Source organism: Populus alba, chromosome 6 (assembly GCF_005239225.2).
Source record: "Populus alba chromosome 6, ASM523922v2, whole genome shotgun sequence".
NCBI classification, from domain to species: Eukaryota; Viridiplantae; Streptophyta; class Magnoliopsida; order Malpighiales; family Salicaceae; genus Populus; species Populus alba.
In genome coordinates this window covers 21,897,850-21,912,719 of record NC_133289.1, presented here as the reverse complement: position 1 = coordinate 21,912,719, position 14,870 = coordinate 21,897,850, and the positions used below count along the sequence as shown (strand labels likewise).

Here is a 14,870-nt window from a genome sequence, read left to right as displayed (position 1 = left end):
GTTGGTGGATTTCAAAAAATGCAATAAATAAGCTACCACTACATTATTAAAAAAAAATCACTTGTAAAAATAAAAAAGAAAAAGGAAAATAAATTGAGTCCACTAAACCCTCAGGCCTCAGTATTCTATACAATAATAAAAAAAAAGAGGTGAACGAGGAAAATAAAATTTGTCCGTTGGGATTTTAAAAACCTTAGGGAAAAAAGTCCATGAAAAGGACGGCTAAGATTCCAAAATGGAAAAATCAGAACCGTCCATAAAATTCAAAAAAGTTGCTCGACATTTAACACCCATAAGGTTTGAATAAACTCCAACAGTCCGCCCCTTCAATTTTGAAATGAATGGAAGAAACAAAGCCCTCTCTCTCTCTCTCCCCAACAGTCCCCCCCCTTCTCTCGACCGTTTCAATCTCTCTCTCTGAAACGTATTTGCAGATCCCTTTCTCTTCTCTAAAATCTCTCTAAACCTCACTTGGATCTGCAAATGCGCAACGTTATATTCACTTTATCTTCTCTCTCGTGTTTTGATCTCTCTTCTTTTCTGTCTTTGAAGCTGTGTTTGGTAAGTGCTTGAACCCCCCCACCCTTTCCTTTTTAGTTTGAATTTGAAGGGATTTTTTATTTTGATAATTAAATAGGATGAAATAATTTTTTTTCTTAAAATTTTTTCCATTTTAATTCGATTCTATTGAGTTTGAATGGCAAAAAAGATTGAAACTTCGTCGCTATGATCATGTTTTAGGGTTTTTGTTTTTTAATTTGAAGAAATTAAGTCTACTGATTGTAGAATTCATTTTCAGTTTTATTCTTGGAGGAACTTGAATGATTTAAAAAATTGAAATTTTTTCAGTTAATTAATTTCACAAACTGTAGAATTAAAGTTTCAATCTTTTCTTTTTCTTGAAGAATTTTAAATTTGAAACTCTAGTGGAGTTCAGTTCAATCCAACTGCACTCAAATAGAAAGCCCTGATTTTTGATTTAACTAAGTGAAGATTGTTATTTAGAGGTTATTCTGATCCGGGTTTCTTTTTCTTCTTGTGTCTTGTGCTAGCTTGTGATTTTGAGGGAAATTGGAACGGCTGGTAGGGAGGTTTATAATGAGTTGTGGTCGAGTGGGAATTGGGGTATGTAGTATCTTTTTTATTTGTGTATCAAGCAACCATGGAAAGTAGTGACAGTTTAATTTCTGCTCCTGTGGATGGGCTTGTTAGTGAGGGGGTTCCGAGACCCAAGCTTCTTCATGGGTAATTTTTCAATGTTTTCTTTGATTGAGAGTTTAAACTTGTTAAATATGTTGGATTCTGAATGATGTTATCTTGCAGGAGGACTAGTGGCCCTGCAAGGCGTTCCACAAAGGGGCAATGGACAGCTGAAGAGGTAATTGAGTATTCTTTCATGTTTAGTGGTTCGTGTTGGCATTTTTATGAATAATTTAGGTAGAAGAATAATTTTATGCTGTGGAGATTTTAATAAGGGAACTTGTTTGCATTTTTATGACTGGATTAGTTCACAGAGAAACCTTACCCGTTATGATTTTCACTACTTTCTCAAGTCCAAAATGACATCTCATGGTGATGCTTAGGGTTTATTGTTTACCTGTTCCCATCATGCATAAGTTTCTTTTTCATTAATTTCTGTTTTTCCCTTCATAATTATAATCACCAATTCCCCAATTCTCAGTTTATTTCTGGTTATATGTACAGTAATGAGCTAGTCTTCATAATTATAATCACTAATTCCCCAATTCTCAGTTTATTTCTGCTTATATATACAGTAATGAGCAAGTCTTATATGTGTTCAGGATGAGATTCTGCGCAAGGCTGTTCAGCGTTTCAAAGGAAAGAACTGGAAAAAAATTGGTATGGTTGTGAACTTATAAGTTTAGTTCTGCTCTTTTTTTTCTTTTAAGTTTCTCATTTCATTATCTTTCCTTTTGAAGTTTATAAACTTTGTACTTTGTTTTGGGCTTCAATTCTTTCTAGTTTTTGCTTTGGAAGGTTGATAGTTGGCAATGCACGTTCACATTGTTTGCTTTTATTTTTGTTGATGATCTACGTTTATTTCCCCGGGGATGGGCTTGAAAGTATTCTACCTAACCTTAATGGGTTGGGAATCATTATGACATTTAAAGGATAAGAAGCAGAGGATGCACATCAACCTGTCAAGTTTTAGTTTTGATAATGGATCAATAGAAAAGATGATTAAGCTACTTAAAAAGTACCTTCTCAGTTAACTATAGTTTATCTAGGGTTTTGGTCCTGCCATTCAGAGGTTCGAATCCTTCTGTCCCAGAGTACAAGGAATTTCGCTACCTTAGGATAGTTAGAATTTATTTTTGCACTTTGGAACTATTGTAGAAAATCTTAATTTAAACTTGCATTTAATTTTATGTTATTTTAAATGCAGTCTTTCTTTTTGGGAGTTTTGGAATTACTAAGCTTCATTATTGAACTTGTCTGCATTTGTTACATGAAAACTGCCTTCATTTTGTTCTTTCTTGAGCCAACTTTTAAAGCGAAACGCTTAAAAATTAAATCCTTTCATATAATTATTACGCTATGCCAAGTATTTTTGGTTTTCCTTTTACCATTGTCAACCTTTGAATTCAAATACAGTTACTCTTTCTCATCAGTGCTTCTGAAGGTCTAGATTGCAGATGCCTGAACCAACTTTCACAATATTCCATCAATTTTACTATAGTTGGTAATATGGTTAACTTTTTCAGACCATTTATTTGTTATTTTTTGCATCACCACATCCATCTTAAGCTTTTCATTTCAACAATGTTCTTTTATAGACATATTACCTCTTTATTGCCTGAAATTGTCATGCCGCATGACTGTTCTTACTACTGTTTTCTAAAAAAAAAAATTCTATGTCATTTTTTGGAAGTTTTGGAATGCCATGGAGAAAATGCTTATGTGATGAAGTTAATGGTATTGAATTGATTTGTGCTTAACAAGGCTGTAAATGGATCAATAGTGTCATGTGAGCAATGGGAATCTCCTGGGCTATATCTGTCAGGCACTACCTGGCCTTATTTCACTGGAGCCATTCTCATTTTACAATCTTTTTTAGGTCTTTGTTAAATGTGATAAAACCATCCCAGCCAATTTAGTTTCACTTTTTAGTTGGTACCACATGCTCATCCTCATTTGTATTTGTAATACACAGCAAATATTGTCTAATTTGTAATATTGAACTTTATGTAGCTGAGTGTTTCAAGGACAGGACTGATGTACAATGTCTGCATAGGTGGCAGAAGGTCTTGAATCCTGAACTTGTTAAAGGTCCATGGTCAAAGGAGGTAGGTATACCATATGGTTGTTTCTGTTTATGTCAAACTCTGCTTCTTTTTTTTCTTGCTACTTTCTATCCTGAAGATGATTTTTCATGATGATAAACTGACCTGTTCTGTTGTGAAATGTAAACAGGAGGATGAAATAATAATTGAATTGGTGAACAAATATGGACCAAAGAAGTGGTCCACAATCGCACAGCATTTGCCTGGACGTATTGGAAAGCAGTGCCGGGAAAGGTAAGAGTATAGAGCTACTTGGAAGCTGTATTCTTCTGCCCTTTTTAAAAGTTGCAATTATTTGCTGTCTCATATATAATCTTGTTTTATGGTTTAAATTTGTCCTGTATATTGCTTCATTTGCACTAATGTTCACATAATTTAGGTGGCATAATCATCTCAATCCCTCAATAAACAAAGAGGCATGGACTCAGCAAGAGGAGCTGGCCTTGATTCGTGCACATCAGATTTATGGGAACAGATGGGCAGAGCTGACAAAGTTCTTGCCTGGAAGGTTTGTTCATTCCTTATTTGAAGAGACTCCCATTGTTGCATTTAACTTTATCTGGAGGTGTTTTTAGCTCTTTGGTTACTTGCATGCTTGGATGAACAATCTTTTGAGTTATCTCCTTTCCATCTGCCTGCCTGCTGTTTAATTTACATCCCTACTTCTGTTAATTAGAAGTTCAACAGTGCTGTTAGAAGTGATCTTTACTAAATGTGAATTTGATTTATGTTGCGTGGTGAACAGGACAGACAATGCCATAAAAAATCACTGGAACAGTTCTGTAAAGAAGAAACTGGATTCTTATTTGGCATCAGGTCTGTTAGAACAGTTCCAAGCTTTTCCTCTTGTTGGACATCAAACTCTACCTATGTCCTCGTCTTCCTCAAGGCTGCACTGTTCTGGAGATGATAATTCTCAGAGAGGTGGTGCAGAAGCTGAAGATATATCAGAATGCAGTCAAGAGTCAACTATTGTTGGTTGCTCACAGTCTGCGAGTGACCTGGGTAATGCAGTTTTTCATACAAGAGAAGAATTTCAGTTAGCTGAAGAATCTGGTCTCAGAAAGGAGCAAAGCTCCAGTCCAGCATCTTGTTCAGAACAATATTACATCCCTGAAATGCCTTGTGAATTGGGTGGCTCTTCCAATTTTCTCCAGCAAAATTTCTCTCATAACACTCTGACTTCCGTGAGCAGTGATTATCAATTTGAATTACAGGAGCTACCTAACGTTTCCTCCCTAGAACTAAGGCAGGAACCATCAGGGTTGCCAACTCATTGCATAACTGCTAATGAAAGCCATGAACTGGTGAATTCATTTCAAACTTCCATTGGCCTGAGTGCTCCTGCTTCCATGGGAAATATCACTGCAAGTTCTATGCAATCAGACCAGATATTCATATCTGATGATGAATGTTGCAGGATTCTATTTTCAGAGGCAGCAAATGGTGGAATTTTTTCCTCTGAAAATATTACAAAAGACTCAAGTGTGGTTGACTTAGGTGGTGGCATGGATTCTTCACTTCCTCAATCATCAAGCACCCAGATATCTGAAACAGAGAGAAGTGCTTCACAGTCATATTGTCCTCCGAGGTCTGCTGTTTTGGGAGCTTCATGCAGTCAATCATTTCTATCTGGTCCTTCACTATATTCTGCTGACAACAGTACACCACTTGTATATGATAGGGAACCCGATCAGTTAATGGTCCAATCATTCGGAACTCATGAACAACAGTTTATTACAAGCGTACATGACAGCTTTATCTATACCAATGATGCGATCAACTCCTCTTGTGATGATGGTACAGGCAACACAGAGCTGCAAGAGCAACCATATTTGAAGGAACTGTCAAAGCTAGTGCCCGTGAATGCTTTCCCTTCTGGTTCAGATACCATATCATCTTGTCCTGCAGATGAGCAACCAAATGTGCATGCAGGGGGTCTTTGCTATGAACCTCCTCGTTTCCCATGCTTGGATATACCTTTTCTCAGTTGTGATCTCATACAATCTGGAAGTGATATGCAACAAGAGTATAGTCCTCTTGGTATCCGCCAACTAATGATGTCTTCCATGAATTGCATTACTCCATTTAGGTTATGGGATTCACCATCTCGGGATGGTAGCCCTGATGCTGTTCTGAAAAGTGCTGCCAAGACTTTCACAGGTACACCATCCATCCTGAAGAAACGAAACCGTGATTTATTGTCACCCTTGTCAGAGAGAAGAGGTGACAAAAAGCTTGAGATTGACATGGCATCCAATTTGAGCAAAGATTTTTCACGTTTGGATGTTATGTTTGACGAGAGTGATACTCGCAACAGATCATCTCTGCTGTCTCCATCATCCGATCAAGAAAAGAACCATGAATCCTCAGGTGAAGATAAAGAAAATTTGGACCCTGCTCGTGAAGGTGCAGAAGAAAATACTGGTAATTCTGAGTACAATGTAAAGCAAGGGGTAGGTGATAGTGATGCAAGGTCCAAGGCTCATCCTGATGCTGGTGCTCAAACTGTGAGTTTTTTATTTTATTTTGTGTTACTGTAATCGGGAGTCGTTGGTTCTCTCTACTTGCATATTCCGTAGTACTACAGTCCTTGTTCATGGTTAGTTTGATGCTGCTTGCACATTATCTAAAATTTTATACTATTTGATTTGTAAAGAAAAAGTGCAGTCTGTTTACATGTGCTTTTCTTATTTGTTTTCCTTACCAATAATAATTCCCCTAGCGTTCTATCTTATTGGCATTTCTTAAATGTCTGTCTTTCCCCTCTTCCTTTTCATAGGTGAAACAGTCTTCTGAGGTCCCTGTTGAAGAAAACTCCGATGATCTGTTATTTTCTCCTAATCAACTTGGTTTCAAGGCAGACAGAACATTTGGTCCTAGCGCTAGAACTCCCAGGAATTTTTACCGTAAAATTTTGAGCACTTTATCAGAGCAAGCCAGTGCTTCAGAATCATCTTCTGGAAATCCATGCATAATCATTAGTCCTACTGTTTGCATGGAGAAGAATCATGGAAGTCACATAGCTGAAAGCACATCAGCACAACCTATTCCTTCATCAGCACCCTCAGAGAATATGCCTGATAATTCTGGGAACAGTGCTGGCACTGAAAATTTTGGCATGTAAGTTTACCTGCATTTCTTTTATGATCCTTGTCGCCATACTGTTTAGACCGAGTAAAAAGCTGCTGCCATGTCAAATATTCTGGTCTCATTTTTATTTTATGGGAGAAGATGGTAATTCATGTTTGGGTTGGAACTTGACATTTCTTGCTAATTTCTGGCTTTATCTGTGATTAGACAGATATATGCTACTTCTTGTTTTTGCATTACCATGGTTCTTATTACAGGCTTGGATGATGGCCTTTTTTTGTAGATTTGGTGACACTCCTTTCAAAAGGAGTTTTGAATCCCCTTCAGCATGGAAGTCGCCTTGGTTCATTAATTCCTTTGTGCCAGGCCCAAGGATTGATACAGAAATATCCATTGAGGTAGATAACTTTCATTGATAAGTTAATTACCAAATATGTTCAGAGATTTTTCTCTTAAATATCTGGAATTTCTTTCCAGGATATTGGTTATTTTATGAGCCCCGGGGACAGAAGTTATGATGCCATTGCATTAATGAAGCAGTTAAGTGAGCACACTGCCCCTGCTTATGCTGATGCCTTGGAGGTTATGGGTAAAGACACTCCGGAGTCCATATTAAAAGAAAGGAGGCGCTCCAATGATCCCGATGGTGACATGGAGAATTGCTCCCATATAGTTTCAAATGTTTCGGTATGACTGATTGTGCAGAACTTTCACAAAACATTTTTTATATCACCAAAGTGTTTAGTTGCCAAAATCCATCCAAGAATATTTTCAACTTTTTTTTGTCCTGTGAATAATATTAATATGTCAGCTAAAAAGATGTTTGGAACTTGTGCAGACCGAATGCCGGACCCTTGACTTTAGTGAATGTGGAACACCTGGGAAGAAAACAGAAAATGGGAAATCTTCAACAGCCATAAGCTTTTCAAGTCCCTCTTCGTATCTGCTGAAGAGTTGCAGATAGTGGTTGCCTTGGTCTGTCATTGTTTGTAGTTTATATTATACATACATATATATATGTATACTTGCTGTCATTTTTTTTTTTGTTCCTCCTGTTGCTCGGTGCTTTTCAATTATAAATGATAAAGAGATATTCCCTTGCACACGTTTATCGCTTCTTTGATTAAGATGATTGAATCTGTTCATATTTCAGTAGACTGTGTGCAAGCTATGGATGGACAGAGGGCAAAACTTGCAGTTTGATTACTTTGTAAGAATTCAGGTCTGGTTAACCCCTGGTAAGGGCTTAGGGCAACATAAGATCTGAGCAATTAAGTGGACAAAAGCATAGTGTGGAATATAAAGATCCGATCTAACCCCCAGTAAAAAGTTGAGAAACGTTAGAATCATAGGCAGGATAGATGGTAAAATACAATAATTTCCTCCCTTCCATGTATATAATCCTTTTAGAGAAAAGCTTTTCTGTAATTTTTCTTCATGTGCCTAATACTATATACCCAACTTCCCCCATCTTTGTTTTCTCCAGCTTTTCAGGCTTGTTTCTTTTGTCAGATTCAGTTGATGGAAAATAACTTCTCCCTTTACTTTGGGGCAGCTGGGCCATCCTGGATTTTGTAAATCATTGCACCTGTGGTCTAACCAATTGGGGGAGAATGGATAGATTCCTTTTCGGGAGTGATTTCGAAGAACTTGGACATGGAGGATAAGGTGAGTGGTTTCAGGTTGAAAATAACTTAAAAAACATGAGTACTCACTCCTGAAAATAAAAGCACATGGAGAAAGAATGCATGAAATTGTGAAATTAGAGGCATATTCCAATTACCGTTGTTTCTCTGAAATTGTAGCAGCCAGCAAATACATGGACGCCATGGAATCCAACGGGTTGAAACTTGGGGAACACATGCATGATATCTCTACTTTCGAAAAGTAAATATGGAAAAATTATCCTTCTAATTTTTTCTGTGCTGGATTTATTTTGTTTGTTCTTTGATCGACTAGGGGAGAAGAGGAAATGTTTGGCAATTTTTTTTAGAAGACTTTCTTGAATTCTGATGAGATTGTTCGAGTTATTTGGGTGCAGCCATGAAGAAAAGGTTCATGGTTGCATTAACTTGGAAGGAAACTGACGCCTATGATGTGTTTGCCACCATATCGGTTTTCAAATAGACCCATTTCCCAATAGTTTTATCTCTATCACTTGTTTTTTTTTTCGAAAGTTGATTGAAATTGTTATCAAGAAAACTTAGAAGCAATGGCGATGTTTTCATGAAGAAGAGGTAAATACCACTGCTAAAAAGAATAAGTTAATCCAACATCATGAAATTTACTCAGTCATAGGATGTTCATTAAGAGTGTAGGTAATGTTTCTGGATAATTTTACTCCACGCAATGACGAAAATTATAGAGCAAATTCATGGGGCAAATTGCTGGCCAAAATCTAGGGTGGTGGTGCAAAGAGGTGATAGCATGGGTGCCTCTGCATAATATACTTCGGAAGGGTTTGGCGGGTCGGTCTGTTTTAAATGCACCTTTGGATTCGTGACTTGACGTTTTGTTCAATTCGTAAAGACCAAACTTTTTGTTTATCGGCTGTTGCAAATTGTGGTGACTTCGGAGAACTGGGATGCCATTAACAAATAACAAGATAAGTAGAAGCTTCTATCTGTTCGAGGATGATAAAAGAATCTGTTAATTCCTGAGTTTTATAAAATTTCACCACCGTTCATAGATGGTTTGCTGTTTGGGGTTTATATCCCTTTTGTTATGACAGCCGCGCCATGGTTTTTTTTTTTTTAAAATGGATATTTTTTGCTTTATATGATTTTTTTTTTGTTTTTAGATAGTTTTGATATACTAATATAAAAAATAAAAATATATTCTTTTGATAGATTAACATCAACATAAAACATATAGCTTAATGATGTAAACAATAATTACTTTGACCAAAGGATAAATTAATTAGTGAAAACGGCTTGGCTAGGTCTCATTGATAACTGGCTCAAAAACTACACCACGCTGTAATTGCTATGTTTTAGCACAAGCCCTCAAAAACTATACTTCCAAGCCCTTCCCAGTTGCCACCTGAAGATTTTCTTGGTAACAAACACACATGTGAAGACTTCAGTCTAAAACCGCCTCTGTTAAGTTTGAACTTGTACTTCTTATTAATCTTTCACAGTTCATTGAGGAGAACATAGACACCAAACACACGCCAGGAGGCCAAAAAGAAGACAAAATAAATCTTTAATTGTATTTCAAGTAAGGGAGGGAGGCTAGATAAAGGTGCATTGATTAAAGAACGCACCTGTAATTATGTTTATTCGAAGAACTTTTTCTTATGGAAAGGTTTTAATTTTTCCCATTTTATGGAGGCACTACAATTATTGTGGCAAAACGGATAAAAAAAACAGACAATCAACCAATTTGATATGGCAGAGAGAGGTTTTATGTAAATAGAGTGCCTGATTGTTGCTTCTACACAACTCGCTTAACAGCTGCATGCATAGCATCTGCAAGATGAGGGACTGTCTTTGAGCTCAAACCAGCCATGCTAATCCGCCTGCACAAGATCCATACATTCCAGATTAGAAATATTCAACACCGTTGTGAAAATTCAACCAAGAACCATAAGTGCATGCTGCTGTAGCAGGGGAACTGAAAACCAGGTCTGAATATAGCTCTGGCCCGCCTTAACACCATATTTCAGAGAGGGAAAAGTTTGTGGGAGAAGAAAGAGTAAAGGGTATATCTTTTGTTTGGTGAGATGGAAAAGCAGAAAGATGGATGGTACGAGGGAATCATCCCTTTTCATCCTAGACGTTAACAGGGTAGGTAACATATGTAAAGATAATCATCAGTGTTCAATTTTAACAGGTTTAATTTCTATTATTACAGCATCAATACTCCACCTATAACTACAAGGGGTAGAGATGACCAACTAAAGCATGCCTTATTTCCATCTTAATCCTTCCAACTAAGCATACTTTTTTCCTAATCCTCCAACTTCTTGACCACTCCTGCCAAATAAATTGCTACAAGTACACAACAATTTCTTTACGGGGTAAACTACAGGTTTTGTTTCAAATGCACATCAGCATCTTTTCCAAACACCAACCAAGCTTTCAATGTCATCGTACATAGTTAAACCAGCAAAATATTTTGAACAGATTTCTCCCAAAATGAGAGCTATAAAGCAGTAGTGTGACATAAAATATCAGACGTGGGCTTGGTTTGTTCTTTAATATACAAGAATAACACAGGTGACTGTAAGGAATAAAGCTTATTACCCATCTGATGTCATGTAGATGTGGTACTCTTTAGTCATGAAAGCAACTTGCTTAGAGTTCAGTCCAGTGAATGTAAACATTCCAATTTGTTTAACAATGTGACTCCAGTCACCGGGTGTCCCTGCAAAACAGGATGAAGATAAAAATATAGAAACTAAAATTCCAGCCAAGAGTAAGACATAAAAAGGCTTCATAGTTTCCTCTGCAAATTAACATAACCACCAAAGCACCGATAACCCCCCAAGATCCATCACAGAAAATTATGACAGAAATAATAAAACCACTAGAAGAAAAAGGGAGGTAGAAGAAGCACATGAAGTGACTACCAAACAGAGAAGAGAAATTCAAGAGTGGCTCACCTCTAGCACGCAAGGCTTCAAAGAGTTTCTGGCGCATGCTGATTATACGGTCAGCCATAGCCTTCAACTCGATGGTCCACTCATTGTACAAATCCCTGCAAGCAAAGCAGAAAGAATTTGAAACAGAATATATGAACATGAAATCCACCCCACCTGGCTGTGGAAAAATGTTATTTCCCTTCTAATATGGAAGGCAAGATTAAGAACTCCAGTGCAACTAGTGTCATTTTAGTTCATACATTTTTCCAATAGAAACAAAGTTAGAAATCCGTGTTTTCTTTCCTTTCCAGATGGTACAGGAAGGGTAGTCAGTTTTATGTAATTACCTATCCTTTAGAATAGCAGCCACAATAGATGCACCATGAATGGGTGGGTTTGAATACATGGGTCTAATCACAAGTTTCAACTGGCTTTCAACCCTGCCTGCAACATCAGCTGTCTTGCAAACCTGTAAAGAAATGAATGCCGTGAGAAAGACAAGTCTGAACTTGATAAAATCATGGGCTTTCCAGCACTCCACTAACATGAAGAATCCTCATTGATATTAGCGGAACTATAAATTTGTTTGATTTAAGAAAAATGTATCAGACAGAAGAATTTAGAGTACTTTTTTCAATTAACTAACACATCAGAATATGTCATGGGGTTTCAGTCATACAATGCTCAAAGCACCAATGCGCTCCCCATATAGTCCCATGTTCTTTGCATAACTCTGAGCTAGAAGAAGTTCACCACCGTCAGCAACAAACATGCGAACAGGCTGTGCATCAGCATCCAGACTTCCGCTTGCAAAACCCTGGGGTGCCAAATAAAACAAGTTAGATTGATGTGAGATGATGCCAAGCATCATTTTCTCTTGTTTTTGATAAAATCCTGGTGGGGCAGGAATCCAAAACTACTGTTGTTGCAAAAGAAGTAGCCAACCTGATAAGCACTATCAAAGAAAGGCATCAACCCTTTTGACCTCATCAACTTCCTGATCTGCTCCCACTGCTGAGAAGTTGGATCAACGCCCGTGGGGTTATGAGCACAGGCATGAAGAAGAACAATAGCTCCAGATGGGGCAGAATTAAGGTCTTCCACAAGGCCTATTAACCACAGTAAAAAATGAACAGAACATTATCACACAAAAACAACAGTAAAATAAATTAAGACTAACAATTCCTCTGCAAGATACGCAGGTAAGAAGAATGAGAAAAACTAGTCACAAAAATTATTTAAGGAACATTTAATTAAATCCATTAAGCATCATGCAGCTGAATGAGAGAAATTGAGTGCAACACAAAGTATTCCATCGCAGATATTTATCTGGAGAAAGTAAGCACCCATTCATTGTTGGAAATCTAGAATTGTACACAAAACGAACAGCAAAATCAAACGAATACATTGTTGCTAGCTTATATGGAGGAAGATTCCAAACCTTGGAAATTCAGCCCACGTGTTGCTGGATCATAATAGCGGTAAGTTTTGACAGATAACCCTGCCAAAGTGAAAATTTTAGGGTGGTTTCCCCATGTTGGCTGGGGAATGTATATTGTCCGCTGCAGACAAAATGACAATAAAAACAAAATGAATTCATCTTCCTACCACTAATAATGATCCAAAAATGGTTAAATGAGAAAGAGCTTTACTTGATGATAGTGTTTTGCCAGAAATTCAGCTCCAACACGCAATGAACCAGTTCCAGACAAGCATTGAACTGTTGTAACCCTGTTCTCTTGAATTGCAGGGCTATTTCCAATGGGGAAAAAAAAGAGAACAGAAAACAAGCAATTAGGAACAACCTCGGCTTATAATAATAACGCACATGAAGGACTCAGATAGCAAAATCCAAAACCAGAAAAGGGCAATCAATACCAGTTGGCACCAAACATAAGCTTAGCACTCAATTTATTGAATTCTGCCAATCCAGTAATAGGAAGATACTCCTTAACTCGCGACCTATACAGAAGTCAGTAAATAGATGATCAACCACGACATTACATCCATGTTAGACTTGCGATGTCCAAGAAACAACAATTAGAGAAAAATCTCACCTGTCATTAACAAGCAGCTGCTCAGCTTTTCTCACTACATTCAAAACAAGAGGCTTTCCTTCCTGTTAACAATCACAAAAATCGTAAAATCTGGCAACATGAGCCTAAACCCACTTAATTACAACAAGGGTTTTATCTTATACATACGCATAACAACATCTTTGCTAGAAAAGTTTCAATATTTATCACGATCCAACAAAAAATACCACTAAAATAACATAACTTAATCCAAAAAAAAAAAAAAAAGAGAAAAAGAAGCTTACTTCAGTTCTATAAGCGCCAACACCCAAATTGAGCTTAACAGGACTGGGATCTTTGTTATAAGCAACAGTCACCTATAATTATTCATCACCAGAAAAAAAAAATCATAAATAAATAAACAAAGCGGCAATCTTTCGATTTCCCCAAGACATAACCAATCAAAATATGACAGCTGGGAAAAAACAAAGAGAGGGTTCCATTTGATCACTTACACCGAGGATGGGGTCTTCAGGACCGCGAACAACGTGGGAGAAAACAGAGTTGCTGTCAGAACCTGAAGTAGGAAAAGCCGAAATGCTGTCGTTCTGAGCGTCCATTTCAACGCCAACAAGGTGTCTTGCTAATACGCTAATTCTGCGATCACTAGGAGAAGATGGTGATGTCAATTCTGGGTTCATTTTGCTTTGTAGTTTTTGTCGAAAAATTCTTTGGCTTTCTTGATTTGGCTTCTTGAAATTCTTGATTTCGAAGTGTTCTGTTCTGGGATCCTGTCTTCTAGTAAGAAAGAGAGATATGAGAAGGCTTCTTCTAGCGTACGCGGCGAAAGATGAAGGTAGTTGTTTCCCATCTTTCTTCTTTGAACGGACAAATTTTCTAATAAAAACTAAAAAAAGAAAAGAAAATAGGTGTCATTAAAAGCTCATCAAAGTCCTCGAAGTTTAAATTACTTCAATTACAGCATCTGTTTTTGGTTATCTAATCCAATCAAAGGATAGATGCTAAAATGATTTTTTATATATATAAATGCACAGTTCAAATATAAATGGATTACCTAAAATATAATTAAAATAAGGATTTATTTTTCTTATAAAAAATAATCTAAGAATATCTTAACTATTAGATTAACAAAATGATATAATAATAATATCTTAGTATAAACAAAGTTCTCTTGTCAAAATATAATTATATTTTTTAGATTAAAAATAATTACATGATGGAAGCGTGATAAAATAATTGATGTTATATTTTAATTTCAATATGAATTATGGTAATCGTAATGTTAGATGGGTGATGATTGGACATGAGATTGGAAATGACAAGTCGTTTAGGAACTACTATGAACTCTGGTTATTATTCAAGGACTGATTTACAGACAGCTCAAAATCTTGTCTCGGTTCCGTTCTAAAACAAGGTGAAGTGGGGCCCATTGAAACTGATATGGCACGTAAGTCGAGGAGATAGATAACCCGCCACATAGGATAATATTTCATCATCCCCTACAAATTGATTTTTTGGACATGAATGATCTAGATATTAAATTCAGACCGTCCGATGAATCGACACCGTAACCCATCCATCTAGAGCCTCTCCCGAGTAGAGGTTTTTTTTTTTTAACAAATTATCCTGAACATTGACTTGAATTAATTTAACTCAATGGATTAATTCTTTGACTTGATTATCCAGACAAATCCAAACGAGTTTGGTTAATTATAAAGATTTTTTTTAAAAAAAATTATCCAAAACAATGTTTGAGGTTAATGCAATCATCCAAACGAGCACAATCTCGAGATTTTCAATTTTATCCTATGCATTTTTATCCATGAAAAATAAATATTTTTAAATCATTTT

The 14,870-nt window shown here is 36.7% G+C and overlaps 2 protein-coding genes across 2 annotated transcripts; one reads left to right on the top strand and one right to left on the bottom strand.

The window, feature by feature from the left end:
* The first annotated feature begins 328 nt into the window (after positions 1-328).
* On the top strand, positions 329-7,501 carry LOC118053495 (transcription factor MYB3R-1). Its single transcript, XM_035064776.2, has 12 exons — positions 329-561; positions 1,053-1,245; positions 1,324-1,378; positions 1,803-1,860; positions 3,214-3,308; positions 3,436-3,539; positions 3,685-3,813; positions 4,051-5,815; positions 6,088-6,428; positions 6,682-6,796; positions 6,876-7,085; positions 7,237-7,501. Exons 2-12 carry the CDS (start codon positions 1,163-1,165, stop codon positions 7,360-7,362), a joined length of 3,081 nt encoding a protein of 1,026 aa, XP_034920667.1. The 5' UTR covers positions 329-561; positions 1,053-1,162; the 3' UTR covers positions 7,363-7,501.
* A 2,084-nt stretch (positions 7,502-9,585) lies between these two features.
* LOC118053496 (aspartate aminotransferase, cytoplasmic) lies at positions 9,586-13,881 on the bottom strand. Its single transcript, XM_035064777.2, has 12 exons — positions 13,514-13,881; positions 13,304-13,375; positions 13,041-13,102; positions 12,862-12,945; positions 12,636-12,735; positions 12,425-12,545; positions 11,929-12,092; positions 11,663-11,800; positions 11,331-11,452; positions 11,005-11,099; positions 10,646-10,766; positions 9,586-9,918 (listed from the first exon to the last, which is right to left on the bottom strand). Exons 1-12 carry the CDS (start codon positions 13,697-13,699, stop codon positions 9,834-9,836), a joined length of 1,350 nt encoding a protein of 449 aa, XP_034920668.1. The 5' UTR covers positions 13,700-13,881; the 3' UTR covers positions 9,586-9,833.
* Between the last annotated feature and the right edge of the window lie 989 nt (positions 13,882-14,870).

Bases quoted from the DNA above. Each gene is read 5' to 3' on its own strand.
- LOC118053495 (XM_035064776.2), top strand. From the start codon at position 1,163: ATGGAAAGTAGTGACAGTTTAATTTCTGCTCCTGTGGATGGGCTTGTT. The intron at 1,246-1,323 runs GTAATTTTTCAA...GTTATCTTGCAG, and splicing joins AGACCCAAGCTTCTTCATGG to GAGGACTAGTGGCCCTGCAA. The intron at 1,379-1,802 runs GTAATTGAGTAT...ATATGTGTTCAG, and splicing joins GGCAATGGACAGCTGAAGAG to GATGAGATTCTGCGCAAGGC.
- LOC118053496 (XM_035064777.2), bottom strand. From the start codon at position 13,699: ATGAACCCAGAATTGACATCACCATCTTCTCCTAGTGATCGCAGAATT. The intron at 11,801-11,928 runs GTTGGCTACTTC...TTGGCACCCCAG, and splicing joins TCTTTGATAGTGCTTATCAG to GGTTTTGCAAGCGGAAGTCT. The intron at 10,767-11,004 runs GTGAGCCACTCT...CCTGTTTTGCAG, and splicing joins TGAAGCCTTGCGTGCTAGAG to GGACACCCGGTGACTGGAGT.